General features: G+C 43.3%; 1 protein-coding gene and 1 long non-coding RNA gene across 10 annotated transcripts in view; one reads left to right on the forward strand and one right to left on the reverse strand.

The window, feature by feature from the left end:
• The window catches only part of EBF1 (EBF transcription factor 1), a 398,849-nt gene that overhangs the window by 8,603 nt on the left and 362,395 nt on the right, over nt 1-27,851 (reverse strand). For 5 of the 9 annotated variants that reach the window (XM_067732416.1, XM_067732413.1, XM_067732411.1 and 2 more), the window contains 6 exons: nt 25,395-25,483; nt 8,833-8,898; nt 7,663-7,840; nt 6,817-6,996; nt 2,828-3,022; nt 2,407-2,475 (listed from right to left, as the gene is read on the reverse strand). In XM_067732416.1, coding sequence (XP_067588517.1) covers nt 2,408-2,475; nt 2,828-3,022; nt 6,817-6,996; nt 7,663-7,840; nt 8,833-8,898; nt 25,395-25,483 — 776 coding nt within the window. In that variant the 3' untranslated portion in view covers nt 2,407. The remainder of the gene's footprint in view (nt 1-2,406; nt 2,476-2,827; nt 3,023-6,816; nt 6,997-7,662; nt 7,841-8,832; nt 8,899-25,394; nt 25,484-27,851) is intronic. The other 4 variants (XM_067732417.1, XM_067732418.1, XM_067732414.1 and 1 more) reach the window with 1 other exon arrangement.
• Nucleotides 1,694-12,533, forward strand: LOC137221946 (uncharacterized). The gene is made up of 3 exons (XR_010942215.1): nt 1,694-2,011; nt 3,206-3,299; nt 10,987-12,533. It is a non-coding gene; the product is annotated as an uncharacterized lncRNA (long non-coding RNA).

Here is a 27,851-nt window from a genome sequence, read left to right on the forward strand (position 1 = left end):
AATGTCACTTTTCTCAGGGGAGACTCCAAGGCAAGAGCTCCCTGAAAACAGTGCTGCATCTCACCCGTGTCCGCAGGGACAGCGTGCAGAGGACAGACGTGTGATCCCAGGTGTGTGGGCCCTGCCTGGTGGGTGGATGGTGAAGAGTGGAGTGGGCAGGAGGGAGGACAGCTTCCAAGGTGGTATCAGTTAACGTGACTTTAATTTCTCGACACATTCCCCCTCTGCTGCCACCTCCCCCAAACTAGGGACGTTTGGTACATGACAGTACTGGAAACACAAAAACCACCAGAAAGCATCCCCAGGACGCGTGCTCAACTAGAAGGAAAGGGGAGCGTCATCCGCAATAGCAAATCCAGCACAAAGCGTGTCCCTGAGTCACACCCTAAACCCTCCCAGCTGTGAGCTGTGCATTAGAAACGAGATGGAGACTCAGCCGCTGATGAGAAGCGGGGAGCAGTCTCTGTACTTTTGGAATCTGTGCAGACATGGGTTAGAGATGCCCTGGGGGTGACAGATGCACAGACTTTCTATGTGTCCCTGTCTTGATGCCATTTCATCATTACTTAAGTGTACACACCCACACCCCCCCCCCACACCACCAGATGTTCCCTAGATCCAGGAGGTTCTAAAACTCAAGCTGAGTCCCTACTTTCAGTCCCTTCCTGCTCCCTCCTTGGCCCACATGGCATGAAAAGACACTCGGCCTCACAGAACAGCTGCCCACTTGAGTCACCGGTGGCCAGTGATACAGCTGTGACCCTGCAAGGGCCGTGGGCCTTTTCTCCTCAAGCGCCAGCCCTCCACGGCGGATTACAAACCCCGTTATACCTTCTTCCTGACGTCAAGTCTGTTTAACAAGCATTGTGATTGGCAGTTCAAGAATGGTAGATTTCTGCTTTCCATGGGTTTTATCCTTACTTAAACCCGTTATAAGTTACGTTCGCTTAAGCGCTATAGCCTCAGTTTGCCAGCTGGAGGTGTACTGTGCGTGCCAAAGCATTATTTTTAGCGGAAAAAGAGATTGCGTGAATGGGTGGCTCCCCTTTGTGGGGTGGGCATTTCCTATCACAAGGAACGTTGCCTGAAATGTCGTTCCACAGTCCGATTATCTTCCTTTTCCCTCTAAGAAGATGGCTTTGCAGTGTATGTATATTTCAGGGAGGGGGCAGGGGCACTGACCTTGGCTGTGCTGGGCAGACTGGCCAGCAGGTCTCCGAGGAGTGCCTTGCTGAGCCCTTATGGAGTCAGAAAAGGAAGCAGGAGCTCAGGCTCAGGAGTCACACAGATGGGGTTCAGTCTGGGCTCCACCATTACTAGATATGTGACCTTGCGCAAACGGGGCCTTGATTTCCTCATCTATATAACGGGAGTAGTACCAACCTCATAGGGTCTTCAAGAGAATGGATGTAAGTTTACATCAGTGTAAAGTGTCCTGTACAGAGTACGTGTATAGAAGTATAAATAGATAGAGATGTAAGAAACAGGGCTGCCCCCCTGACCCCTCTCGACCTCCATGACTCACCTCCACCAGTGAAGATGGGCAAGCCGGCTGTGAAGGAAGGCTCCGCGGGGCACTGGGTAGGCTAAGGGTTAGGGCATAGACCCTGAGGGTTTATATTCATCCCCACTGTTTCTGGCTATGCCTATGGGCAGGTGTTTTCTCTCCTTATGCCTCAGTTTTATCCTCTGTACAGTGGAGATCATAATTGTCCTCATGTTTCATCAGGAAGTTGTGAGGATTAAATAGGATAAGGCGGGCTCAGGGCTGAGCACTGGTCAGCGCTCAAGGAATGGCAGCTGATGATTTTATTGATCTTACTTCCCTGCCAGCTGCCTTACGAATCCTGGATACATCCCGTTTACCCGCTCTGAGCAGTAAAGTGCCTGGAAGCTGGAGGGAGGAGATGAACTCTCGAGCCTGAGTTTGAAGCCAGCCTCTGCCACCCACCCCTGTCGGAAGTCAAGCCACTCCATAACCTCGCTGACCTTTCGCTTTCTCGTCTCTAAGGTAGGGGCTCTGAGTGCTGCTCACACGATCCCACTGTGGGGAAGGAGGGAGGTCATGCGGGTCAACGCCACAACTCAGTGCCAGTAAGAAAAGTGTAAGAAATGGTGGGACCCGTCTTAAAAGGTTGGGTTTCTTCTCAATGAATAGAAAGGTCACCTCAAATTTGGTTACTCTGTTATTTTCCATATTCCATGAGGGGGAGGAAATCGAACAGTTTTGATATGAACCAGAGTCCTCTAGTAGCACTTCAGGGTTTCTGGTTCCCAGTAGTAAGTCTTGGGTCTTTGGTCTAACATGCTGTAACCTCAGGGCTCTGTCTTGGCCAACTCACCCCCTCCCCATTATCAGCCCCACCAAATGTGCATGCTGACACAGGCAACAGGAAGGGAACCTACTTCAGGAGAAGGCCAGTCCCGGGAGAGACCCTGCAGTGGAGAACTTGCTAGAGTCCACAAAAGACTGATCTGATTATGGCGACCACAGGGAATGAGAGAGGAAAGAGAAACGATGGCATTAGTAAGTGGAAACAGTATTCTCAAGCAAATCCCAGGCCTGAGCAGAATTGCTGGAGTTGGAAAGAGAACTGCGCAGGCAACTCCAGCAGAGGAGGGATGCCGGGGACGGGGGGCGGCGGGGGAGGGGGGCGCGTCAGGGACCAGGGCCGACGAGGGCGAACACAAGGGAACAGAATAGATGAGGGTGGACAGAAGCAGGCAGGCCCCAGGCCGATCCCCTCGCAACAGTGGCGCATCTGCTTCAGGCCCTGGGAAGGTGAGTCAGGGCGTCTGGTTGGCCCGGGTGGGGCCTGGGGCTTACCTTGCAGGCTGTTCCCGTTGGTGCTGGTGCAGGTGGGAGGTGGGGAGGTCTGGGGTCTGACCACAGGCGCAAAAGCACTCTTCTGTTTCACGGCTGAGACCATGTTGGCTGGTGAGAAGGAGAAGATGCCGGAGGAGCTGCTGCAGTTGGAGGGGAGGCTTGTGGAGGAGGCCATGGTGGGGCTGGATGGCACGACTAAGGGGCAATGGGAAAAGAGAAATCAGTGCCTCTCCTGGTGTCCTGACACAAGGCATCTCAGCTCCGACCCTGACACCCATCCTTCTCAGGCCGCCCTTCCAGAAGGAGCCTTCCCTGAACTCTGAGGGTCTTGTCTGCTCTCATCATTTGGCACTCAGCATGTGTTTCCTTTTGTTGTAGGCCGACTATGTACCAGGCAGCGTGCGAGAGCACCCCAAGCCAGGAAACAAGAGCGCTCTTATAAGGGGTAGAGTACCACATGATAGCCTCAAAGGTGAGTATGGCCAACTCTGGGGAGGCAGGGAAGGGAGACCAAAGAAGGCTTCATGGAGGAGGTGTCAAGGGAAGCATTGCAGGTAGGGCCTAAACTAAGGTTCTAGCAAAGGGTCTGGGGATACAAGAGACAGGAGGAAGCCAACCTGAGAGAGTGTGGTCACCAGTGGAAGGAGAGGTGTGAGGAAGAAGAGTGAGTTGAAGGCAACACCAGGATTCCAGCTTAAGGCACTGGCAGATGGTGGTGTGTGTGTGTCGCCTGTCTCCCCATGGAGCTACAGCTTCCTGAAGGATATGACTGTATCTTCATGCTCCACAAGACAGACAGAGGTAGGTCGGAAGCCAGGCGGGTAAACAGTCTGCCACGTGCAACATGTGTGAATAACGCAGGACTACAAGTCAAAGTTTCAAATTCTCTCTATCCCCCGCGGAGCTGTACAGAGATGAGTGTGAACTAATAAGCAGCAGGATCGGAACCTTATGTAAATACTCACAGTCTGGGAGTGGTGGGGACGTGAATTAGCAATGATAGGAGACCTTCGGCAGTTCAGAGAGAGAGAAAACCTAGCTGCTTGGGGATACGAAAGAGTTTGGGCGATGCACGTTCTCCACCAACCACAGTCCTCTCTGCCCGGCCTTTCATTCATCTTTTGATAGTTGCTAATAATCTCAGGTCACTTTAGGAGACAGATTTTGAGCACATGAAAGCCCTCTACACTCAGGACTGGTGCCAGCACACACTCACCTTCCATTTCCTCCGTCTCCTGGGAAAAAGTATGAATCCTGCCTGATGATTTTCAGGCACTTAGTTCAAATTCTAGGCACTTCCTCCTCCACTGTATTATTTTTCACATTATGTCATAAACCTTATATATTGCTTTATCACCTGCAAGAATCTTCACATCTTTTTCATCTATGTCATTGGCCAAGCAAGCTTAAATTGGGACCTATTACATCCTTTTGACACCTGAGCAAACCCAGCGAGCTGAGACTCAGAAAATAGTCCAGTGACTTGCCCCAGGGCCATAGCTGGAAGGTGAGGCCAGGAACCAAACCCAAATGCAGTGCTCTTTCTACTGGGCTACACTGCTAAGCAAACAGATTGCCATCGGACAGGCGCCTTCCCATGAGCACACCAGAGTCCAAATTGCCAGTTAGGTGGCCTCCGCCTTGGCCTACTGGCTTTGGAAAGTTAGGGAAGTGGTTATCAAATCGGTCACAGGCAGCAATTGGCATCGGGGTGGTGGGGGGGTAGGGGAAATGACCCCTCGTAATCAGCCCTCAGCACTACACAATCCAGACGCACTGGATGCTTTATGGAGCAGAACCCAGAGCCGCCATCATCAGAATTTTCACAAACAAACATTTTCTAAACTGTACTTTTTCTTTTAATGAGACCAGCATTTTTATACATCTCTGAGGATTTGTAAATGTGAAAATACGCTCAATAATAACATCCATTTAAATTGCAAAACTCCGGCACTGGAGGTTTGATTTTTTAAATATTCGTAGACTTGAAATCCTGCTGGTTCACTGAGGAAGGCAATTAATCTCCTTGGCAAATGCGATCATTGTGTGTATTTAGAGGTGGGGAGTTTGGGGAGGGGGCGTTAACAGAGGAAGGGGTGAAATATAGTCAGGCAGTTCCATTTGTTATAACATGATTAGATATCAGCCACTATACCAGAAAGTGTGTTCACCAGTGGAATGTCTTATTTATTTTATTTTTTATTCTGTTTGGAATTTTTCAACATGAGTGGTTTATGAATAATTAAATATTATGGAGACAAAAAGTCAAATCAGCTGGGCTTTGTGTTTATTGTTTTATTTGCATTTATGCAGATAAAACTGTCCCATCTGAGAGCCTGTTTGAGAATTTAATACTATATTTGTGAGCACTGAGGAAATCAATTAATGGACATTAAATGTTCGCAGTTTCGTGGTCTGATGGATGCAATCTCAGGCTCAGGTCGCTGGGTGTCTGCAAGGGCTTGGGAAGACACAGCAGTCCAAGCCCCTCAACTGAATTGCTGCCACGCAGCGATTAGGTTATTGATTTAATTAAGAACGCCACCTTTTAATTTTCAGGTCATGATTGAAACCTCTTCTGATTGAGTAGAAGGGAGAACACTGAAATGATAGATATGTGAGAAACAATTTTTTGATGAATCAAAATCTAATGTGAAACGGACCCCAAACACTGATGCTCAAGCAGACAGACGTAATCTATGCAGATTATTAGGGGGGATTTTAAATGTTCAACAAGCTGCTGATTCCAAGCAGATCAAGTTGAAATAAAGAAATATAGAGATTTAGCAAAAATGTGCAGAAACACAGGACACCCTGAGCCTACAGATTCACCAAGAAAGTAAATGGCCCTAAGTATTACTTTCAGAAATAACTTCTCACAAAGGCCAAGAATGATCTTTCCTTTTTCAACAGCCTAGCACACTCCACATTTCCACTATCATCAGAGAAAGCATCCTTTTCCGTATTTTTAGCTGAGACTCTCATTTTAAAAACATGACCATTCTTTCATTTAACAAACAACACAGCAGCTATCATCCCACAAAATTCTAAGAGTTTACATATTTTATACACCGGAAGAGCCACCCACATTGTCCAAGATGAACCTGGTTTTCTATGTAAAGATCCTCAAAGGGTGACAAAGAGATTGCGCAAACACAGCCTATGACATTTTATATGTAAAGATGCCAGTTCCCTGAGGTTCTTTAGATGCAATCTAAACAGTGCACAAAAAAATCCTTTAAGCTAAGCTTCTGTAAGACAGGGACGAGACACCAAAGAACAATTTCTTGTGTGTGTGTAATTTTTTTTCATCATGCCAAATTTTTGGAAAAAAATAAAGTGTGTTTTTTGATTTGTTCAGTTTTCGTTTTTTCTTTGTACATATCGAACACAAAGGGGAAAAACTTTCCAAGCACTAAAAAAAGAGATTTCAAGTTTGGATAGTTGTTAGTATGCTATACTACCAGCACCGCTTAATATCATCATTCTGTCCTTATGATTAGTACCTAGATTTGTTGAATGCGTCTCCTATGGGCCAGGCCTCAGGACGAGCTCATTACGTGCCTTATTTTATCCAAGTCTCACAACAACTGTATGGGAGCGGGTACTGGTTCCTTCCCCATGTTACAGATAAAGAAAACTGAGGTTTAGAGGGGAGATGAACCTGCCCGCAGCCACCAGTCAGCAACTGGTAGAAGAAAGAGTCAAACCCAACTCCATCTGACTGGAAGCTTGGGTTCCTGCAATGACATCACGCTGCTGTTTGGGTTGCAGCCGAGTTCTGTGAGGGAGATGGGGAGGACGGTGAGCAAGGAGGGCAGAGATTCGGGGACAGTGCTGGCTTTGGTCCCATCACCTGGGCCTGCACCTGGCGGGGCAGGGGCCCTCAGACTGGGGACCGGGGAGACCTGCACAGTGGGCCACACAGCACGACGCCCAGTTTTTAGAGCAAAAGTGTGCAGAAACACAGGACACACATCTCTACTTACTGGCATAGGGCGAGTTGGCAGCTGAGCCATTGAGGAAGGTCGGGGAGCCGCCCAAATTGGACATGGCGGCAGTGCCGTATCCATTCATGCTCGTGGTGACCGAGTTATAGTTGGTCTGCTGAGGGGTGGTGCTCGGCACGTACCCATGTGGTGATACGCTGCTTGAGTTGCGGGTGAAACCTGAGGGGCGGGGGCAAAACCAAGGATGAGGTTGGGTGGGTGGCGGATGGGTGGCGGGTCTGAGAAGCTTGGGGAAAGGAAGGTCTCTGTTTCTTGCCCCATCGCTGCATCCTGAAGGGAAGGGGCCAGGTGGTTCATGGCTGGATTGGTGGTGCTAGCTCCATGATTAAAATGGGAAGCGAGCAAAAGACACATTTCTCAGGAGATCATAGATACTTAGCGGGCCTGTGAGAAGTGGCAGTGCAGGACCTATCAATCACTTATCATTTGGGAACAGAAATAAATCCCAATCTAAGAGACATAATACCCTGGAGGTAACCGGTTCCTGCTCCCTGGGCAAGGATGATGTGCTTTGGCCCCTCCAGAACTTTAGTTGCACCCCTCCTTGTGATCTGTCATTCATGGTTTACAGTGAAAAGTCAAATGGTGAGGTAACTAAATGCGTGCATTCTTTCTAGCACCTCCACCAAATTACCAGACATGATGGCTAGAACCAAAATTCTACAGTAATATCTGATACACACAGACTAGGAATCTCCCCTTTTGGGGAGAAAAAAAAAGTCTTTTTAAAAATAAACACTGTTTTGTGCCAAATAAATGGGGGTGGGGTAGCTTGAGGTTGGGAAGGGGCAGGGAAATGGGGAGGGGAAGAGTGGGGCTCCTGACCCTGATTGGTAGCCTGCGACGCCTCGGAGACATTCACAGCCAGTTGTCCACTGAAGGAATTCACGCCCATCATTCCCGCGTGGACCGAGGTGTTAGTGAGGGCCGGGAGCTGGCTGTGGTTGCGGGGGACACTGTACAGGGCCTCTGCGATGTCAGCTGCTCTCTTCAGAATAATCTCCTGAAAAGTAACAGGAACATCCCCCTTAGCTGCCCAGTCAGATTCCCAGGCGTACCACGTTCCAAGTGTTTACTGCAGGCCGTGCTTAGGGCTTTCCACGGTTAACGGCACTAACTTCTGCAACCCTCTCAACCAACCTGGGTGTTCAGTCTCATCATCATCACGCCCATACCACGGATGGGGCAACTGAGGCTGAGAGAGGCCAAGACCTCACTTCAGGACACTTACCTATTTAAGGAGAGAGCTGGGCTGCATAACCCTGTTCGTCTGACTCTGAAAGCCTATTAACTCAGCCAGTCCCCTCTATACTACCTCGCAGTACAGGACAGCAACCTGGGCCTTTCCTTCCCCACAGGTAACACAGAGAACTCTGGGGTCACACACACACACACAGACACACACACACACACACACACACAGACACACCCTGCAACTCATCTCCCCAGATGAAGTTAAGGGCAAGTTTACATGATGACCTGTGTCCCTGAGTATTAATGCGACTGTGTCCCTTGGACACTGATTCAAATGACACAAGCAAGGAAGGAGGATTTCTCAGACTCAGTTTCCTGAGCAAGTTGAGTCAGATACATGGAGTTGCTCTACGAAATAGAAGCAGACAATATTCAGGCCTCATTATACTTTTTAGGAGAAGAAATTAAATCCCCCTTTTCCTCCTAAATTTTCTTGAAAACCTGAGAGGAATAAAACCAAGCACCGGTAACTCTCTTCTTCAGTGATGAACTACATTCCCACAGAAGAGTCCTTTTAAATAAAGTACCTTTTCTCATAAGAAAAAATTATTCCCTAGAAAAGGCGTTAAAAGATTTACAAAAGAAGAGAGAAGACGCGAATGGCCTTGCAACCCGTTAGGTCCGAATGACTTATACACTGAACTCGTGCAAGAACTTTTGTATTTTTCATACTTTTTCATTCTAATAAGGACTCCAGGCACTTCAGTTGAATGTGGAAGGTTCGAAACCCACTATGCTCACCTGGTTGTTGTGTGGCATCCCATACAGCGCTTCCACCAGATCTGCAGCCCTTTTGAGTATCACTTCCTGTCAAGGAGAAAAACAGATACAATCCTCTGAGTGAAGGCAGGATGTCATTATCTTTTCACATGATCACGTACCACTTTCCTCTGGCCATCCTTTGCCAACGCACTGCTTTAAAAGAACCCCCGAATGGCATTAAATCACCAATGTATCCCTATTCACGTACACACTTAATCAAGTCAAAAGGTGAGCATCATTGGTACTGCAAGATAAAATACATCACTCAATAGTGCGCCATAAGCACGATAAAGCACTCATATGTTTATTGCTGAATACAATTGCGAGGTCATTTACTAGATTACTATGATGGATGTCAGTTGGTGCATGTTATGAATCCCTGAGATGTGTTTATTTTGCACTTAACTGCTTATTCCAGGAACCATGACCTTATCAGACAGGTCATTTTCAAGAGATGTCCAATCAATCTTCAGCAACTAGAAGCATGTAGCATTCAACTTCTTTTGTTTATCTCCCTTGCACGGCAGAGTCATGATATAAGGGAGCGATGTAGTAAACCCATCTACTGGGGCAATGCACTGTTTTGTCAGGGGTTCTCACAAAAGAATTCTCCCTGCCCCTGGAAGCTCCCTCTGCACCAGTTTTCATGACCGGCGGAGTCTGTTTCTCTTCTAGCAATTCTTTGCTATTTCAGTATTGTTTGTCATTTTCCCCATTTGCTCATTCATTCTCCTTCTAGATACATGCTCCACTGTTCACTCCAGGTGAAGAAAAAATGTCTCCTTTTCATTTAGGTGGGCTTCCATATTTAGCTAGCATGCTTGTTTCTAATAATATAGGGCGCTCTACAAAAATGTGTGTGGTGGTAATTTTTTTTCATTCTAACCACAAGAAATCGTTCCCTCTTCATTCAGCCCTAATTTTCTGCAGATTCATTTATACTGGAATGTGAAAAGGAAAGTTAAGCTTGATACAAATAAAATGGAGGTTTATCAGAGGAGCAAACATGAAGGCGTGGTGTGGTTATCAGAAGTGATTTGCAAGAAGATATGTTTATAATTTTTTTGCTGTGGGTAAAGTTTCAAAAAGAAGTTTAACTTTAAACATTTTACACAATAGAGTTCTGCATGGAGAAGCAGTGCTGTTCAATTTTCACATACTGCAGACGCTGATCAGAAAATAGGGAAATAATTGCATTCATTTTGCTGTCACCATAGCCTCTTCAAAAATTCTTGAACAACTCTTGAAATGACACGCTTTTAGATACATATTAGCATTTTTCGATTTTAAATTCTCTATAAGATAAAATAGTTGTCATACTGCAGTAACTACTTGTGACATATATAATGTCCTAAATTCAAAAATGAGATAGAGGGGTTTTCAGTTCTCAATAAACATTTATGCTTGCCTTAAGCTGCTAGACCCCATTTATAAAACAGTTCTGTTATTTTTCATATAAGGAGTGAAAAACATTATATAATCAATGGGGTTTGAATCAATACATCTGAAATAATTTCTTTATTTTTTTTAATGCAAGCTACAAGATAATCTACCACTGTTTGTTTGCAGTGCTGTCTGACAACAGCAGTTAATAATTTACTATGGTATGGGCACAGTAAACCCTATCCCCAGATCCAATCAGCTTGTGCTGCCTTCACTAAAACCTCACGGCTTTATCTGGCTCTTAGGAAAGATGAAAACAAAACAGGATCAGGTTAGTTTATTTACCAAAATTTGACTTCTCTGGGTCTATATTCATTTATTTCTTCAAATAAATATTTATGCCAGTGTTTGGGCTTGGCAGAGAAGGTATTTTTCTTTTCATTTCAGGGAAAAAAAAAATACAAGTCTCTGTCAAAAGCAAGATAAGGTGCAGTCAGAAACTGCACTTGCAAACTTCAATCTTGGAACAGTATCACTGAGGATTTAGAGCAGTTCTTCTTCTTTTAATTAATTTCACAGAACCAGGGATGAGGGAAGGTAAACTCCACAATAAACTCCAAGATCTTTGAAGTTTTTGTGCCTGAAAAATTCCAACTATCAGTGTAGGCTGTATATTTTAAACCGATATATTTTTGGTGATAACATTTTTCAATAACATAATCTACAGTGTTCCTTTTTCTCCTTATTCAGTACCCAGAGCTCTCATCACCATTCAATCCTCTGAAAATGAAGCTTGTGCATCTCACTTCCTAGAGTTGCCGCCTCCTTCAATACAAAGAGCCGGGACGTGCTTTCTACTAGGCACGTTGCCACTGTAGGTGGGTCAGCAGCCAGCATTGCTTCAGACCAGCAGTCTTGAGGACAGTGCGTGAATCTGATGTTGTGTCCTGGAAGTGACTCCCTTAAATGATATCTCGCCTATTTTAAAATGTCCTTCATCGTGGTATCAACTATGGGGTTTAAGGGAGGGTCCACTTTTGGCTCAGCTTTGCCAATGTGATTCAGCTTCCATTAGTTATTTCTGCAAACGGGAAGGAGAAAGGAAATTTCTGGGTCCTCTGTGAGTTAGTGCAGCGGACCTGCAAGGTGCTTGGATTTCGGTGACCAGAAAATTGCTCTCACCTCCATGTCATTATGCTCCCAGTGAACTAGCCCCCAAGCGTGTTTGTGTTGGGGATCTAATATATTGCCTTTCAATCAGAGCTGAGAGCCACTGAACACACAGACAGAACATGACGAGCAGGTCAGGAAAGCAATAAAGATTTTACAGAGCTGTCCAAGGTGCTAAATTTACTCAATAATGGTTTTGGCACCATAGTGTTAACCTCTCATTTACTACCAGTTTGAGGGACTAAATTGAAGTAGCTGACTTCATTTACCTTGAAATGTATATTTTATGACATTATGTAAGTAGATTGAAAGGACACTGCAGTTTTAACAATTTAAAGGCTAAAGCATGTTTAAGATGAAACTTGAATATTTATTGTATATTGCACTTAAAGTATATAGAATGTTAAAATGTATTGATTAAATTTGTAAAAGGCATTATAAAAATGACAGGTAGTATAAAAGATGTATGCCTCTTAAAATCAAACTGATAGTATATGCTATCTCTTCGGTGGTCACAAGTGTAATTTTTTTGCAGTTTTATATGGTAATTTGAAAATTCTGTAATTTCACATTAGGAAATGATTGAGCCTGGGATGTTAAAGAGAGAAATTTCCCATAAGGGGACAAGCTGGATGTTTCATAAAATCTTTTGTCTCTGAAATTGTTCCTAAAGTCTTATTTTTTGCGACATTAGGAGGGAGCATCGTGTAAGGATCTTTCCATTCTAATATGCAATTTTAATATTTCTGAAAAGAGAGAGCACTTGACAAGTACTAATATCTAATTTTTCAAAGCATTTATTTGTCAGGAGAGATTGTCTCTTCTTTTCATAATGTTTAAAACGTCTCGCTGCTTGCGGTCTAAAACATGAGGGTAGAGATTAGACTCTTCCAAGATAATTAATCCTATCCTTGGATTAAAAAAAAATACATATCCCATTGGGGAATTAAGAAGACAAATACCAGTACCCTAAATAGTGAAAAGCCTCAGAGTCTCCTTATAGAGCTAATGCTTGTTCTCCAACCTACATCCTGAGTCAGACTATTTTTCTTTTCATGGCTTTGGATTTCTTCTCTCTTAAAGAAAGAGAAAATGTATATAGTCCTTAAAAACTGCAACAACTCTTCGCTGACCTATTTCCTTTCTCAATTAAAACCTGTCTTTACCTGCCTTGCTATGACCATCGACTGATTATGTGAATGGAGATCTGGAGAGGAAAAAAAAAATGGATGAACCATACTAAATCTGCTTAGAGTTAGTAGAAACACTAGGAAGATTCAAGGATGAGTGGGGTTCGAGAAACAGTTCAAGTATAATTGGTACAAGTTTTACCATGTTTTGGAACCTTTATAATGAAAGTGCTGAATGGGCTACAAATGCAGAGAGAAGATTTGGCTTTACTTCGTATGTTGCAACCCAATCAATTAGCAAATAAGTTTTGAACTTTCTCTTGTCCCAGCAGTCACACACCAATATTACCCTCCAGCACCTTTCAAGGCACCCTGTCTTCCCAGAATTAAGGTACGGCGTTCTGTGGGAATTGCAAAAGATTTCCGCCACCATCCGGTCCTATCCTCTTTATCCAATCTCCTCTCCCTAAACATCTGAAGAACTGCCCTCTATTCTGGGCTAGTTAGTCCTCTCCAGCCTGGAAGTAACATGTTGGGCTCCTTCCTATCTCCATACCTTTACTCATTTTGCCTTTATTTGGGAAGCTGGCTTCAGTCTGTGCCCACTTACAATATCTTCCCATCCTCTAGGGCCTGATAATGAAGGTGGTGCTGGTGGTGGTGGTAGAGTAGTGGAAAACATAACTGTTGTTTATGGAAAGGGAAACATTAACTCATTCAGTCTTCGTGGTGAGACTCCGTATCGCCATTTGGCAGACGAGGAAACTGAGACTCAGAGAGGTCCGCCAACTTGCCCTGACGTCACACGAGTAATGAATGGCTGAGCAGGGATTCAATCTCAGGCCTGTTAGACATCAGAGCCTGAGCTCTTCATAATTACACTATCGTATCAGAACTAATTCCACCTTCACTGAGACCCCAGCTCCTAACCTCTCTCATTCCTCTGAAAAACAGTGCTGAATGCACTGCCCAGCACTGCACAGAAGTGGACACTGTGGGGTCATTTTGCTCTGGTCTTAAATGTGTGAGTCTACAATCTCCACAACCAGACTACAGGCTCTTTGAGGTCCTAATCTCCTTCTCTAAGCCCCTAGCACTATGTTCAGCAAACCACAGCCCTTGAGAAATTCTTGTTGAAGAGCTCATTCTAAGATCATTACTGATTTTTAAAAGCGCGTGCTTAATTTACATGAGGAAATGACCAAGTCATGTATTTGGCATAGTTTATACAAGCAGAAGGCTTAAATTTGGTGCTGCATTTGGCTCTAGACCTTTAAATCCAATATATAAATTCCCAAAGGTCAAGTCTTGATCACTGGGGGGTTTTTTAATACCACTTTTTTTTTTAAGTGAATTTGCTCCTTCACTGCTGCTGGCTTGTACTTACATTTTAATTTTGTGATTAATATAATGAATCATGTCGGGTACAGACATTATCTCAAGTTGTAGGCTGCTAACAACATGAGGTTTGTCTTGATGTATGTCAGCCTTTTATTAACTATACTCCTAGGCTCTTAGAAATACTTAGGTATTTGCACACTCTTAGGAACCAGGCGTATCACGTCTGATACGCAGACATGGCTCATTCACCTTTCCTTCCATTTCATGACAATAAACCCGCTGAGGATTAATCACCTTCCATGTGAATCTTCTCTGCAGCATCTGATCTCAAATGTGTTGCTAATAATCTCATATTCACTGGGCCCAGCTAGCCTTCCAGAGAGAACGGGAAGGCGGGAAGGCTGTCTAACCACCCAATACTGAGCCCATTTATAAACCCAGTTCCATGTTTTGAGTCATTCAAACCCAGATGAGCAGGGGAGATGGCCTGAACTCTCTTTCATTCAGAGCACATGAAGACCAACTCATAAAGCCAGATGGGTTACCCGTTTACCAACACAACATTAATTTCAAATCTCAGGATCAGATTTTGAGACTCTGGGAACTCCCTCATAAAATTCAAGCCCAGGGATGCTTCTGTAATTTGGGAAGACAACCTGTGCTTGGCTTTATGCTCCCTCAGTTAGAAAATAATGTTTTGAGGGACGAAGAAGAAAACAGAAGCTAAACGTAAACATCAGTTATCAAAGTCAAGTTGACCTGGGTGATTCCCGAGAAAGAAGTACAATACTTTCCTGTCACTGCACATTGCCCTGTCGCCCATTTATCACCACTCTACTTTGCCCTATCAGGAGATTCAAGATACAGTGGGTTCAAATATCAGCAAAACAAAATGAAGAGGAACGGCAAAATCACTCCTGATTTAAAGTCGATAAGCACCTATCGGCACTGAAATCAGCACTGGATCCGTTCACCTCCTCACGTTGGAGTTTACTATTGGGTCCAAATTTTAAACAGTATATTCAGCTTACTAGCCTTTAACTTCTAGCTCTTTCCCCACTTGCTTCTGAAACTACTGATTGTAAAGTCTAAAAGCTGAAAAAGTGATTGGAAGTTTCTGGCAGCCCATATCCTGCAGAGCTGGATGTACAATGCAATAAATACTAGTTGACTGAGAGGTATTTCTGTGGAGGGTAGTATTATGTCCCAACTTCCGTTGTGTTTATTCAGCCAAATGGAAAATTCCACAGTGGTAGACTTTGCATCCTAAAAAATCATAGAATGAGGGCAGTGAGGGAAGGGGTAAAACAAACCAAAATAATACTTGAGCACTGTTTAGCTTCCGATCCTCTGAGACATTCCTTAAATTTTTCATTTTTTCTGGTAATATGAACTTCTCGAAGAGCTTACCGCAGATCATTAGAAACCTTTATCGTCACACTTTAAACACGCTTTACTCAGAAGCCCTATGACCGAGAGGAGTCACTCTCATCTAGCATGGATATAATTAAACATGTTTCCGCTGAAAGGGGCATTCTCATTATGGCTAAGGACCACTTTAGAGTAAATTGAAATGGAAAGGAGGAGCATAGATGAGGTGTAGGTAGCAAGTGGTTAGTTCTAGGGAGGCATAAAATGCCAAATGTGTAACAATTATATTTTACAACCCTGCATTCTGAAGACTTCATAGCATTTTATTATAGAAGAAGCTTCAGCTGAAGCTTACCGAACGAACATTCTAGTGCACACTCATTGCCCATAGTCTTTAAAGAAACATAAAATTCAAACCATAATCAAAATCTGCAGAAATATTCAAAACAAAGGAATCAAATATTTTAAAAGGGTCTACTGCTATTCACACAAGAGGCATCGGAAGTGTTCTAGTCTAAAGAAAATGCAGGGGCTTGAAGGGGGTGGGCTTCTGAACCTCCTCTAATTTTAAAGATGATTTTGTGTTCAGATTAGATGACACCCCTCTTACTTCTCAAACATATGATTAGGTATCATCGTGCCGCGTGGCTGGAGACGCGCCCAAAAGCTTTGCCTTTGTTACAAACGTGGAAGACTTCTGAATCACATGAAATTAAGGTAGGTTGTAAGCTAACGCTGCTACATCAACGTAAGACATACTAACTTACATGACTGACTTTTACAGTAGAAAGGAAAAGGCTGTTTTCAGGCAGCTGTTATTGCCTCAATGGGAAAAAGAAAAAAAAAAAAATCAATGAAAGTGAAATGAACAAGAGATTTTGTCTGAGTTGCAGTTAATACCACTGAAGAGCTATGGAAATTAAAAGGTCAACAAATAAATTAGCCAGAGTGTTATGAAATGAATGATTTGGCTTATAATTTTATTGACTGAAAATTGTTCACTGCCTATTAGACCAGGTAATTTTTATCTGGTGCCTCAATTACTGTTCCGTAAGCAATAATATAGTTGTAAGAGCTGCTGATTCGATCGCGTGACCTCTGAGAAGCTGGCTAGGACAGCTGACTTTACTATGATGGATAACCAAGCTTGGTCTCCACGAGGTGCGAAACCTCCCTTTCCTGCAAGGGGATCTCATAAAAGAAACACTACACTTGATTCATTTCACCAAAATGTTTGACTTTTCAAGTGTCAGCAGTTAAGTATAAATTGTGAAGCCAGGTATTCCTGAGAAGAGTGATGACAATGGCTTTCCCCCTCTTTTTGGTCTCCTGGCATTCTCTTCTAAATGGTGTCATGGTAATTGGTGAATGGGAGCCTGGGGTGCTTCCCGGCACAAATACAGTGAAAAATGGTGTCTGCACCCTTGTGAATATGACCTGCTTGGAGGTACAGAGCTGAACTTGGTAACCTCTGGCTGGCTCTTCTTATTCCAATTCATTGTACTGGTTTAAGACCAACGCTCTGGGTTAGATCCTGCTGAGTGGCCTTGGAAATCGACTTTCTGATCAGGATGAAAGTCTCTGCTTAAAGAGAAGGCTGTGGACAGAGGTGGCTTTTTCAGGGCTAGGTTGTAAAGTCAGCACATGAAACAAAAACTGCCTAGAGTCAAAATTACCCTTGAAACTCTTTTAAGTTGCCAAGGCCTGGGCTCTTAGAAACACAAAAGCCAGAAATTAACCACTTGTGTTTCTCTTTGTCTTTTGGCTGTGGCTTCCCTTTCCCCAGGGCAAAGGACAATAAATATCTAATTTGAAAGTAAAAGGAACACTGAGTGAACAAAGAGACTTATTGTTGTATGTATGTCCCTGTATGTCTGTGTATGTGTTTGGTGTGTGTGTATACAAACGTATGTGTATATTTATATTTTTGGACAAGTACATGTAGTTAAACTTGAGTAAGTGCTATGTGCAGGCTGGAACTATGCTGGACTTTTAACGATATCTAAGGAAGGCGAAAATAGAGTTGCTTTTGGTTTCTTAAATTGTTGAACATCATCAGTTATGATATGTACCTCCAGAAGAACGGTATCTGTAAATGATGATTCCCAAGGCTTTACTGATGGTCCTGACTATAACTGCAATTAAAATCCACTGCCTCAAGACTGCTGGGGCTCACTTCTTATTACTCCAGTGGTTAATTGAAGTGTTACTCAAGGCTGAAAATAGTAAGCACGGCCAGAGGCCTCCTAGTGTCTCTGTTTCTAAGGGCTTCGGTCTTGAAGAGGAGGATGCTGGGTGGTTAGGAGGAGAAATGAGCCCCTGTTTCCTCCTGTGACTTCTTCTTGAACTAATGAGTAATTATATTCAAAGCCCCTGTACACAGGGTGTGATACAAAGGTTAAACTTAGTCCCCCCCTTGTCAAGAGCTCAGTGCTAAAAGAACTTGAAGGAGGTTCCGGAATTCAGCTATTGGAGTAACTGTTATTACAGAGTCCCTACAGCAATGACTCTGGGGCTAAAGAGAAAGAGAATTATCTCCCAGGTTTGTATGTGTGTGTGTTTTAACTCCTACTGCCACTTCCCTCTGGCTAAGCCATCTGTGAGCTACCCTCAGTCTATGCTAGCACCTTCCCCTTCCCCCTCTGGCCAAGCTTGAGGGATTTTAAAAAATTGGTTTACAAAATTGCCTTTTTTCTTAAAATTCCCTTTTCTTAATTCTAGGAATCAGTGCTTAGAGATACTGGCTCTGGAGTCCAATAGAGTTGGCTCAAATCCTTGCTCTGCCATTTTTTTAGCATTGTAAATGCATGCCTCCGTTTCCTCAACTGTAAAGTACGGTTCAGACCAGCATCTGGCTCAGCAGACACACAGTGAGTGCTTACTGAGCAAGAGGCAGCAATAATATTGATAACCCTCACTTGTTTTCCAGAAAACTTGGGCAAATTATATGCATTCTTAGAGTCAATGCTTTGAGTGCTCCTTGAGGTGCAATCCTATCTGCAAAACACTGGGAAAGATTCTGAACAGACTAATGGTGAGGATGTCCGGTGAGGTAGAAAGCCTCCCCTGACAGCTGTGTGAGTGGTCCCTTCTGAGCCTCAGTTTTCTCATCTCTAAATCGGGCATGATTCCATAACGACAGAGTAACTTACTGCAGAGTCAGTCAGTTAAAGATAAAATAAATAATCTAAAAAAAGTGAGAATTAAAACTTTTGTGGGGGTCATGGCCTTTTTAATGAAGCTATAATCTCACTCCCCAGAAAAATATGTGCGTATGTGCATGCATGTGTGTGCATACTCATCACACACACACGCACACAATTCTATATACAATTTCAAGGGTGCACAGAACTAGGCTAAACTCCCCTGATGAAAGAAGCATAAGTAGGAGGGGCTACCAAGCCCCTAAACTGAGCATATCATCAAAATGGGGAAGTGGAATTTGCCCGTGAGTTTTCTGGCAGATACAGAGGAGAGAGGGGGAAAAAGAACCGCATTCCATAGTGTGTGTTTTTGACAAGAAAATGCAGAGACAAAATGGTTTTTGGAATCAAACTCAAGCATTCTTTTCCTAAGAGCTGAATATACTGCATGATTTGCTTTTGTTGCTATATTTTTTTGTTTGAGTCATTTTGGTTCCCAGATAAAATGTTAATAGATTTTCTTGAAATTAAAAAAAAAAATAAATGAATAAGACGAGAGAGCACGTCCAGTGTCACAGTGTGGAAGATAAAGATGCACGGTTTTTCTTTATCCTTTTCTGAAACCCTTAGTCATCCCCTTTTCTGCTAACAGGCAATGTGGTTATGCAAAAATTTCTTATGTGTATTTTCACTGATGCAACTGCAGGTTTTGAATTACGGATAGTCTTTGCATAAAGACTAAAACAATAAAAGCATAATTAGAATACGTGGTATACAGCCGACTCCAGTTTTATTTTGCCCCAGCTCTGTATTTATGATAAATCACTAACACGACCGCTCTTTAGGGAGGGTGATTTTGGGTCTCGTCTCTCCATTGAGCAAAAACAGTGCCTGTGACTAGAGGCTGAATTTCAATTCTGCAAGTGTACAGTGGAACTGAATAATATTTGGCACAATGCAGTGCACAACCGAGCCACTAAATGGCTGATTTACTAAATTATTATTAGATGAGCCCTTGCTGTTCCAAATGAAAGTGCAGTCACTGCCTTCCTTCGTGGTGTGTTCAAATTGTTCTGTGTTTAACTATTCAGCATGAGGCTAATGTGAACTGATGAACTGAGACTATAAACATTCACTTTCAATACAGATAGAGCGACAGAGATGAAACATATCATGTGGCCTGCGGAGGTGAAAATGATTTATATTTAAGGATGTTGCTGCCTACTTCCATTACTTTAAGGTACTCTTAATTAGCATTAAGAGTTAGAAATGACTAATTCCCGTGTACAGGAAGAGGAGGCTGGGATTTTTTTTTTTTTTTTTTTTTGCATGCCAGTGCAGGAGAAGTTACCACGAGGAACTGCTGCCTGTGTTGTTGTTCAGAACCTTGAGTTTTATTCATGGTGGGGTGCACCGCACCAGCAGAGTCATGTGTCTGCTGGGAGAACTATGGTGTCCGACAGTCAGTGTTTTTTCTCAGCCCACCCAAAGGGTCTACAGTCCATCCTCACTACCATCCATCCCTCTGCAATCCACCTCCCTTACCATCACATCTACTACACCTGCTACACGGACCCCCCAGCACCTCACTCTCCACGTCACCAAGCTTCTTTACTGACACCTGCTGGAGTGAAGAACAACCCTTTGCTCCTTGGGCAAAGATAACCCCCTCCTCCTTCCTCCCCTTTGAGGGCAGTTATAGGCAAGCACTTAAAATACTGTGATCACTTACAGTAGATTAGAATTTTTTATGGGTACCGTGTTGCCATAACAACACGAAGACAGCAGATGACTTAAGCTAAGCTTGCAAAGCAAAAGGCTGCTCATCTGGCAGTTAAAATGAATACAGTTCATTTCACAAGTTTCCCATATGGACTCTTAGTGTATGGTAATGAGGAGACCATATGGTGAGAGAAAATGCACTGAGAACAATTGGGTTCCACTGGCTGAGTGGGAAGTTGGGAGAGAAAACCCGGGTGAGAGATTCTGGTGCGTGTGCTCTCTGGGTTCAAGGTTTGGTTGAGGTTTGTTTGGGATGGTTGTTTTCCATAGTGGTTTCGCGTTTCTTAATCTGTTCCTTAATATGTCAGCTGTGCGAAATGACAAACATCTTGCAAATTTTGCAATATCATTCATCACAAACTGTCAGCAGTGTTTGCAAATCTGACTTGCAAGATCCTTTAAATGTGTTGTTCTTAAAAGGCAACAGTACTAAGTTTTTAGACAAAGTGCAGGAAAATTTAAGTACTTCTGACAAGCAGAAACATTAACAGTAATCATTTTAAAAACACTCGCATCTTTTGCCTGCATGTTTAGCTGTAAATAATGCTAGAATGTATAAAAGCTTTAAACGAAAACTGTAATAACTACTTTTTATTATGTTTCATAAAGGATAAAGAAAATGCTGTGAGCCATGTGTATGGGTTATCTATAGGTGCGGACGTAGGGAGATGGAGGGTTCCCATTCTCCTTACTGCTCACCAGATTGGAAACCGGGGAGGACAGCTTGAAAAAGGCTCTAAAGTCAATTCTGTACTATACATGCTTCATAAAAGATGAATATAAATGCATTAGTTAGACGCGGTGAGCTAAATTAGAAGGTCAGGCAGGGCTGCGAGGGCTGAAAAATCACACAACCAATGAGTGTAATTACTCTTTTTTAAGTCTATTAAGTGGTGTTGCTCTATCAAGGCTCAGGGATATAGGACATGAAGAACAAGATAAAGTAATGTGTATTTATTACTCCCACCGGATCAATTTACCAGATATTTTCAGCTCCATAAAGCAAAACACACAAATGCCGCCTTTGTTACTCTTCTCAAACTGCCTTATTTTCTCTAAAAGAGGGACTGGCTCTGGAAGAAAAAACACGTTTGCCCTGTGGAGGTCCCCACGCAAACCCCTCTGGGTGGGGAATGAGAGAAGCTGGTGCGTATTTGAGTAGGAAGGGGCTGAGGTTAGGCGAGAGACAGGAGAGAGAAGCCAGTCACCTCAAGGCAGAAGTATTTGGGTTTCCAGACCTGGGAGGGAAATGGGAACTTGATGCAGTGAGGCCGGAGGCCCCAGGTGCTAATCTCAGTTTTCCCATATGCTTGCTCTGAGTGGTAGCATGCCACCAGCCCTCTGGGAACTCTGACCCTGTGAAATGGGGAGTACCCATCTTGCAGGGAATAGTAGCCCCCATTTACTGAAGTCTCACTATATGCCAGAGAGTCCTCGTTGCGTACATTATCTCATTAACGCCCAATAGCCATGCTGCAGGACAGCTGCTTTACAAAGGAGAAAACAGGGGCTGAGAAGGGTGAGTCCCGTGCACGGAGCAGTGCAAGTGGTTTTCAAAATCCACGTCCATCTGACCTGAGAGCCCACTCCCTTGGCCTCAATACCCTTCAAAAACCTTGATAAAGCCGTGCCAGGCACATCGAGGGCATGACGCAAAGGTTACCTGTTCCCTGGGATTCACTGCAAACACACGGAATGCCAGCCAAGCTCGGTGCCTTTGTGCTAATGCTCACTGACCACTCAGGAAGACAACTACAAATCGAAAGGGGACAGAGGCACCTCTGGCCTTCAAAACAGAGACAGCTCCTTGTTCAGTGTTTCTGGAGGGCCTCGTGCATTTCAGCATCTCAGCGTTTCTGACCGACCACAGTCCCCATCCTCCGCACCTCTACATTATAAGAAAAGTCAACCTTTGCCCCAAAGTTGGTCACATGTTCCTCTCCCTCCTGCCAGGATCCAGAGAGGAAGGCACGTCTGTCTGTATGACACAGAATGGAATGCTGCAGCTGAAAAACCTTCGCCTGCCCTTCTCCACGTGCACGTGAAAAAGGAAACCAAAGCACACCTGGGGTTGGCATAATTATAGTATTTTAAATTTGTGTGTACAGCAACCATCACTGATGGTGGCTTTCAGGGACAAAATAATTTACAGAGAAGGAAGGGTTCGGCTTGCTCCTGTTTTCTCGTTTGGTAAATAGGAATGATGTCTGCTTTCCCGACTTCTCTCACAAGAGGGGCTCCAATAAAACAACGCATGTACAAGTTCTTTGAAAAAGCACAAGCCAGTATACAAAGGCATATTATTATGGAAAGCTGTCTGCTTGGTCTTTGGAGCAGTTTCATTTGACAGAATATGTGGGTGGTTGTATGAATCTAGCTTTGTCTATTCGCAAACACATGGGTTTAATAAAGTGGAGTTTGTTTTTTAAGGTGTGTGGTCCATGGCTCACTGAAACACTCCTGTTTTACAAACACTGACCATGATTCTAAGAAAGGCGGAGCCCGTTTTCATCCCCCTAACAATGGACAGCGGGACTATAAATCTCCCAGGTCCACAGGAATACCTCGTGCTGGCTCCATCCGCCACTTCCTGACCTTGCTCTTGAACTCTCACTCCACCTTCACATTCGGAGCCAAGAGGACACCACTCTGATCTGAGTCACACAGAGAGCTTCCTGGGGTGGGCTCTGGCCAAAGTCCTCGCACGGTCCAGTGGCTGGATGCACACTGTGGAGTGTTTCCTTAACACACAAACCCATTGTGTCCTTGATTACTCTTCCCAAACCCAGGAAAACGGGGCTGGGAATTTCACCATCAGGCCACCGGGGACAAAATGACACGTGCCTGTGCTATTTGTTCAACATTTCTGAACGTGATGTGCAGCCGTGAAAATGTTATGAAAAGTAAATACACAAAACTCAACCATATAGTCCTGTTTCTCTCCTTTCTTTATGAATAAGAAAAGTATTGCTTGGCTGCTGTAGACCTCAGCCATTAAACCAAATCTGTCTCCTGTTTTTCAATCAATATTTATAGAGTGGCAATTGTGGGCCAGAAACTATGCTGAGGCTCCCACAGGATTACTTCTTTTTGTCCTATGTGATCCCAGTGAAGTTGGCACGATTATTTCACCCCCATTTTCTAGATGAAGAAACCGAGACACAGAAAATAAACCATACACTCCACTGCTGACCTGAATTAGGACTTCCTGCTCTGCAGAGATTGGGTAGGAGAGCTCTCAGAAGCCAGGGTCCCACTCTCACTCAACTGGCAAATAATTATAGCTACCTTTTGTGGACCGCTAAATAAGTGATTAAAGCAACCCAAAAAAGTAGGAAGTATGACCATCTCCATTTGACAGACAAGGAAACTGAGGCACAGAGAGGTTAAGAATTTGGGGGGTGGGGAGAAAGAATTTTGACCCAGACCACAGAGCTCTCCAGTCCCTTCAGCAGACTCTAGGGACATCAAATGCCAAATGAAAGTGAAAATGGTCCCCAAATGGAAACAATGGGAAGAATCTGGCAATGCCCTCATGGCTTCTTCCCACCATTGGGTGGACACACATTATTTACATCTTCGTGCTATAAAATTACCGATTATTTTCCCATAGGAAATGCATGGGAGTTGGGTTCTTGCCAGACAGGAACCTAAAGGTGATTCTCTTCATGGCACACCCATCTGTGGAAGCAGAGGGCCGTTCACTATTACTGTTAGATTCTGTAATTGCTCACCAAGAATAAGTCAGGGTGAAAGGGAAGGAGGTGTAAGATGGAGGCCCCTTTCAAAGACAAGGATATGTACGGACCGACACATCATATGATTTCTTCCTCAGGTGAAATGCTCTCAAGATGTTTTTTTAAGGTGAACAGCGCTCAGTGGAAGTGAGGCTGTTATGGGAACTCAGGGTTGAGACTGAAGGCTCTGTGGGTCTTCCCCCGGGGTCTAGGAGAGGGCAGAATTTGCTTGTCACGGTTCTTCCTCTCTCTGGGCAGGCAGTGCCCCATACCCACCCCCCAGCCCCTCACATCTGTGCATCAGTTTCGGCGGGGAGGGGCAGCTTTCTCCTGGACAGGCCTGTTCTGACAGTGGTCCTGCTGCTTCAGTGCAGCAGGGCCCACAGGTAAGATGTGATGATGAAATGATCGCCCAAAGAGGTTCGCTGAGCTAGGAAGGATGCCAACTTCATTTTTATAAGTGTATTACGAGCAGAAACAGACCTGGACATGACATATCTCTAGACTTGCTGTGGCATGGAGAGGACCTTTCCTCTACTCATTTAATTTATACTAATTTTTACTTGTGTAGTAAATGAAATTTCATTTTGCTGTCAGTAAACAGTGAATGGTAGCTCGACCAATTCCGTTCGTTGAACTTCTATAGCATTTAACTGTTCTCTCCTCTGAGTCCTCCCAGAACTCTGGTTGCACTTTTGTTAAATGTACCTATTGTTTTCTGTTTTGTATGGCGTTGTATTTGGCTTTCTCTCCCACAGGGCGTCCGAGTTCCTTGGGTACAGAGATGGGAATATCCCCAACATTGACAACAGGTACAGAATAGAAACCAATACATGTGCATTTCCTTTTTTTCTGCATTGGCAATTAATACCATTGCTGTATGACATATATTGCTCTACCTTGAATTTGTGTCTAATTTCTCCCACTTGTGTCTTAGGTGGGATGCCTCTGGAGGGAACAGACTCATGTCTTAGTAGCCCCGGTGCAAGGTGTGCCAATATGCTTTCCTTTGAGCTCTAGCTGTTCTCCCCTCACCAGAAATAAGTAAAGATCCTCATGGGGGTAGAAAAGCAATGTTCTTTTTCCTCTTGAGAACTGATAGGATATAATGATTAATAACCTGGACTTAGGAGCCAGGCTTTAGAGGTTTGAATCTCCGTTTAGCAATTTACATGCTGTGTGACCTTGGGCAAATGATTTAACCTCTCTTTGTTTGGTTATCTTCTTCTCTAAAATAGAGGTGGTAATTGCACCAACCTCAGAGGGTTTTTTAGAGGAAGAAATGACATGATATAAGTAAAACATTACCTGGCACATAAGTGCTTGCTACTTTGATTATTGCTTACCTTATAATACTAAACACACAAAGCACAAGAATATTGAGTTGCTTATCTATGAACTAACTTTTATCAACGTCAAAGTTTTCTGCCAATCACCTGAGCCCGTGTTTCCAGAGACCCTAACCCAAAGAGGAGGTATCCTACCTTTGGCAAGCGCTCAGGGTCGCCAGGGTGCCGGGGAATAACCTTCTGTAACCTCTGGAAACCATAATCGATGGTGGGTTCATTGAGTGCTGCAATGAAGAAGTCGTACAATTAGAACAATTTCAGGAAATAAAACAGCACATGATTTGCAATACTTATGGTGCAGAAATAACTGGGAAGTCGAAAGTTTCATTGAGACTTTTGAATTAGATCATAAAGTGATTGGACGAATGATCCCTTTTGGTGGGGACTGACTCACTCAAAAGAACATGAGTCGCAGGTCCTAAACTCTGCTCTTCTGGCCAAATTCTATATTCCTTACAGTGTTGAAAATGGAAGGTAAAATGGAACTTGGTGTGAGGTTTTAGGATTCCCTTTAGTCAGAAGCTTGAGTTACAACACTGGAGGGTATCTACAGGTATAAAGAGCAGAATTAAAAGTACTTGCTTAGCTACAGAATATCAAGTGGACCTCAGCTGATACAGTGTCGCAATGCCATCGGGAGCAATTAAGTGTGGTGGGGCAGAGGAGACCAGATCTCCTCAGGCCAGAAAGCCTCTTCTACCCTTGGAAGAGTCCGAAAAGAGACAGGTATTGAAAGTGCCCTTGATACGACACCCTCATATCTAAGATGAAAGACTGATTCACCAATGTCAATATTATTTCAGGAAAAGGCTAACCTCTACGGAGCACTAGCTTAGAGCAGCTGGCTCTCCAAGAAGAATTTTTTTAAAAGACTAAAAGAAGAGCAAACCTGTAGTAATATTTGGAGACAGTGGGCCTTCTTGTACCCATATTGACTACACCTTCTTCAAAGCATCCTTAAATTCAACTCGATACAAAGTGGACTCTGGTGTATCACTTTTGAAATTCCTCCCCAGGATATGAAGTACCTCCAGCTTTCCTCGCCTGACCAGGAAAAGATGGCGGCTCCATCCTCCACCCACATCCCCCATCTCCTCTCAGTAATGAGTGGGTTTTTTTCTTCTTTTCTTTTTTCATGTAACCAAAGTACTCAACCACATATTTTCTCCCATACTGAATAAAAAGACAGTCTTTGTAGTTCTGACATTTAGCTATATACATTTAGAAAACAAGTTGCCACATGCTTTACTTAAAATGCATTTCCATTAACCTAAATTTTAAAAGTAAGATCCATACTACTACTAACTTTAAAAAACTGTATTAAATTCAAATAGGTCCCAAGGCTAATGGAAGCAATTTGTATACCAACCCAAACTGACTGGCCCACTTTTCAAAATACAGGTATGATAATCTTGTGGTTTTAAAAGGACATTTAAATTGAAAGACTGTGAATTTAGTACATAATTATACCAATAGAACCCTTTAACTTGTCAACTTGTAAATCTAAAAGGCTATCAATCATTTCTAAAGAGGAAATAAACCTTAAAATTCCTTGATTGACAATGCTTACTTTTTATGTAAAAAAAAAAAAAAAAGGCTGCATAAAGTGGCCACAAATCCATTTACAAAAGTACATTGTTTTACATAGGTGAGTAAAAAGCCAATAATTACACCTCCAAAAGACATATAAATCAGAGTAAGTACTTTTTCCTCACTTGTATATTTTAAGTTGGAGTGAACTTCAGGTAACTTTTTTTAAGAAGATCTTTTTTCCCAAATGCAATGCTTGTTGAAGCTGTTAATAGAGTAGCCATTTAAGACAATGTAATCATTTTTGCAACTATGAGGTTTAGCCATTTCCCCCACCTTCTCCCCGCCCCCTTCCAAACGGTAAACTTTCAACCTGCCTCTTGTGGAAATTAACTAAAATTACACCCAGGTGTACCAAATCTCTCTATAGTGGTACATGAGTTAAGGCACAATATTTATTGTTCCTCCCATTTCATGAATTACTTTCTAAACCCTTGAGAAAAATTCTTTTTTTTTCAAATTAGACTTGTAGAGAAAAAGCCATACAATTCTTTACACAGGGAAGCTGTGACTCATAAAATCCCAGTATTTAATAAGGAAATGCCCGAGAATGACAGGAATGAGCACCCAGGTTAAGCTGTATATCACATCTATCTCCCACCCATAATGCTAATTGCCAACAAAGATGTTTAACCATAAAAAGAGCTTTAGGCAATTAAATGTATCATTTTAACACTTGAAGATATGATTCAGCATCCTGAAAATTCTAATTCTTGGTTTTATTTTTCAGTGTAAGCCACCAATAAAACTTGACTTGTTGACCCACCCCTTCAGTTGTTTGCATAATGAATTAATTCCTACTGTGTCAAGAAACCCATGGTTGTTAATTGAATGACTGATGTATGGGGTGGGGAGGATATGTTTCTCTGACCATAGGAACAACTCACAACAGAATGACTGACATTCAGTATCCACAATTAAAAGAACTGATTCAAATATCATATGGAACTAATAGCTAAAGAGCTCAGGAGAAGTCATTCTGCTGCCAGAAAGAGTAATTGA

This window comes from Pseudorca crassidens, chromosome 3 (assembly GCF_039906515.1).
Source record: "Pseudorca crassidens isolate mPseCra1 chromosome 3, mPseCra1.hap1, whole genome shotgun sequence".
Taxonomy (NCBI): domain Eukaryota; kingdom Metazoa; phylum Chordata; class Mammalia; order Artiodactyla; family Delphinidae; genus Pseudorca; species Pseudorca crassidens.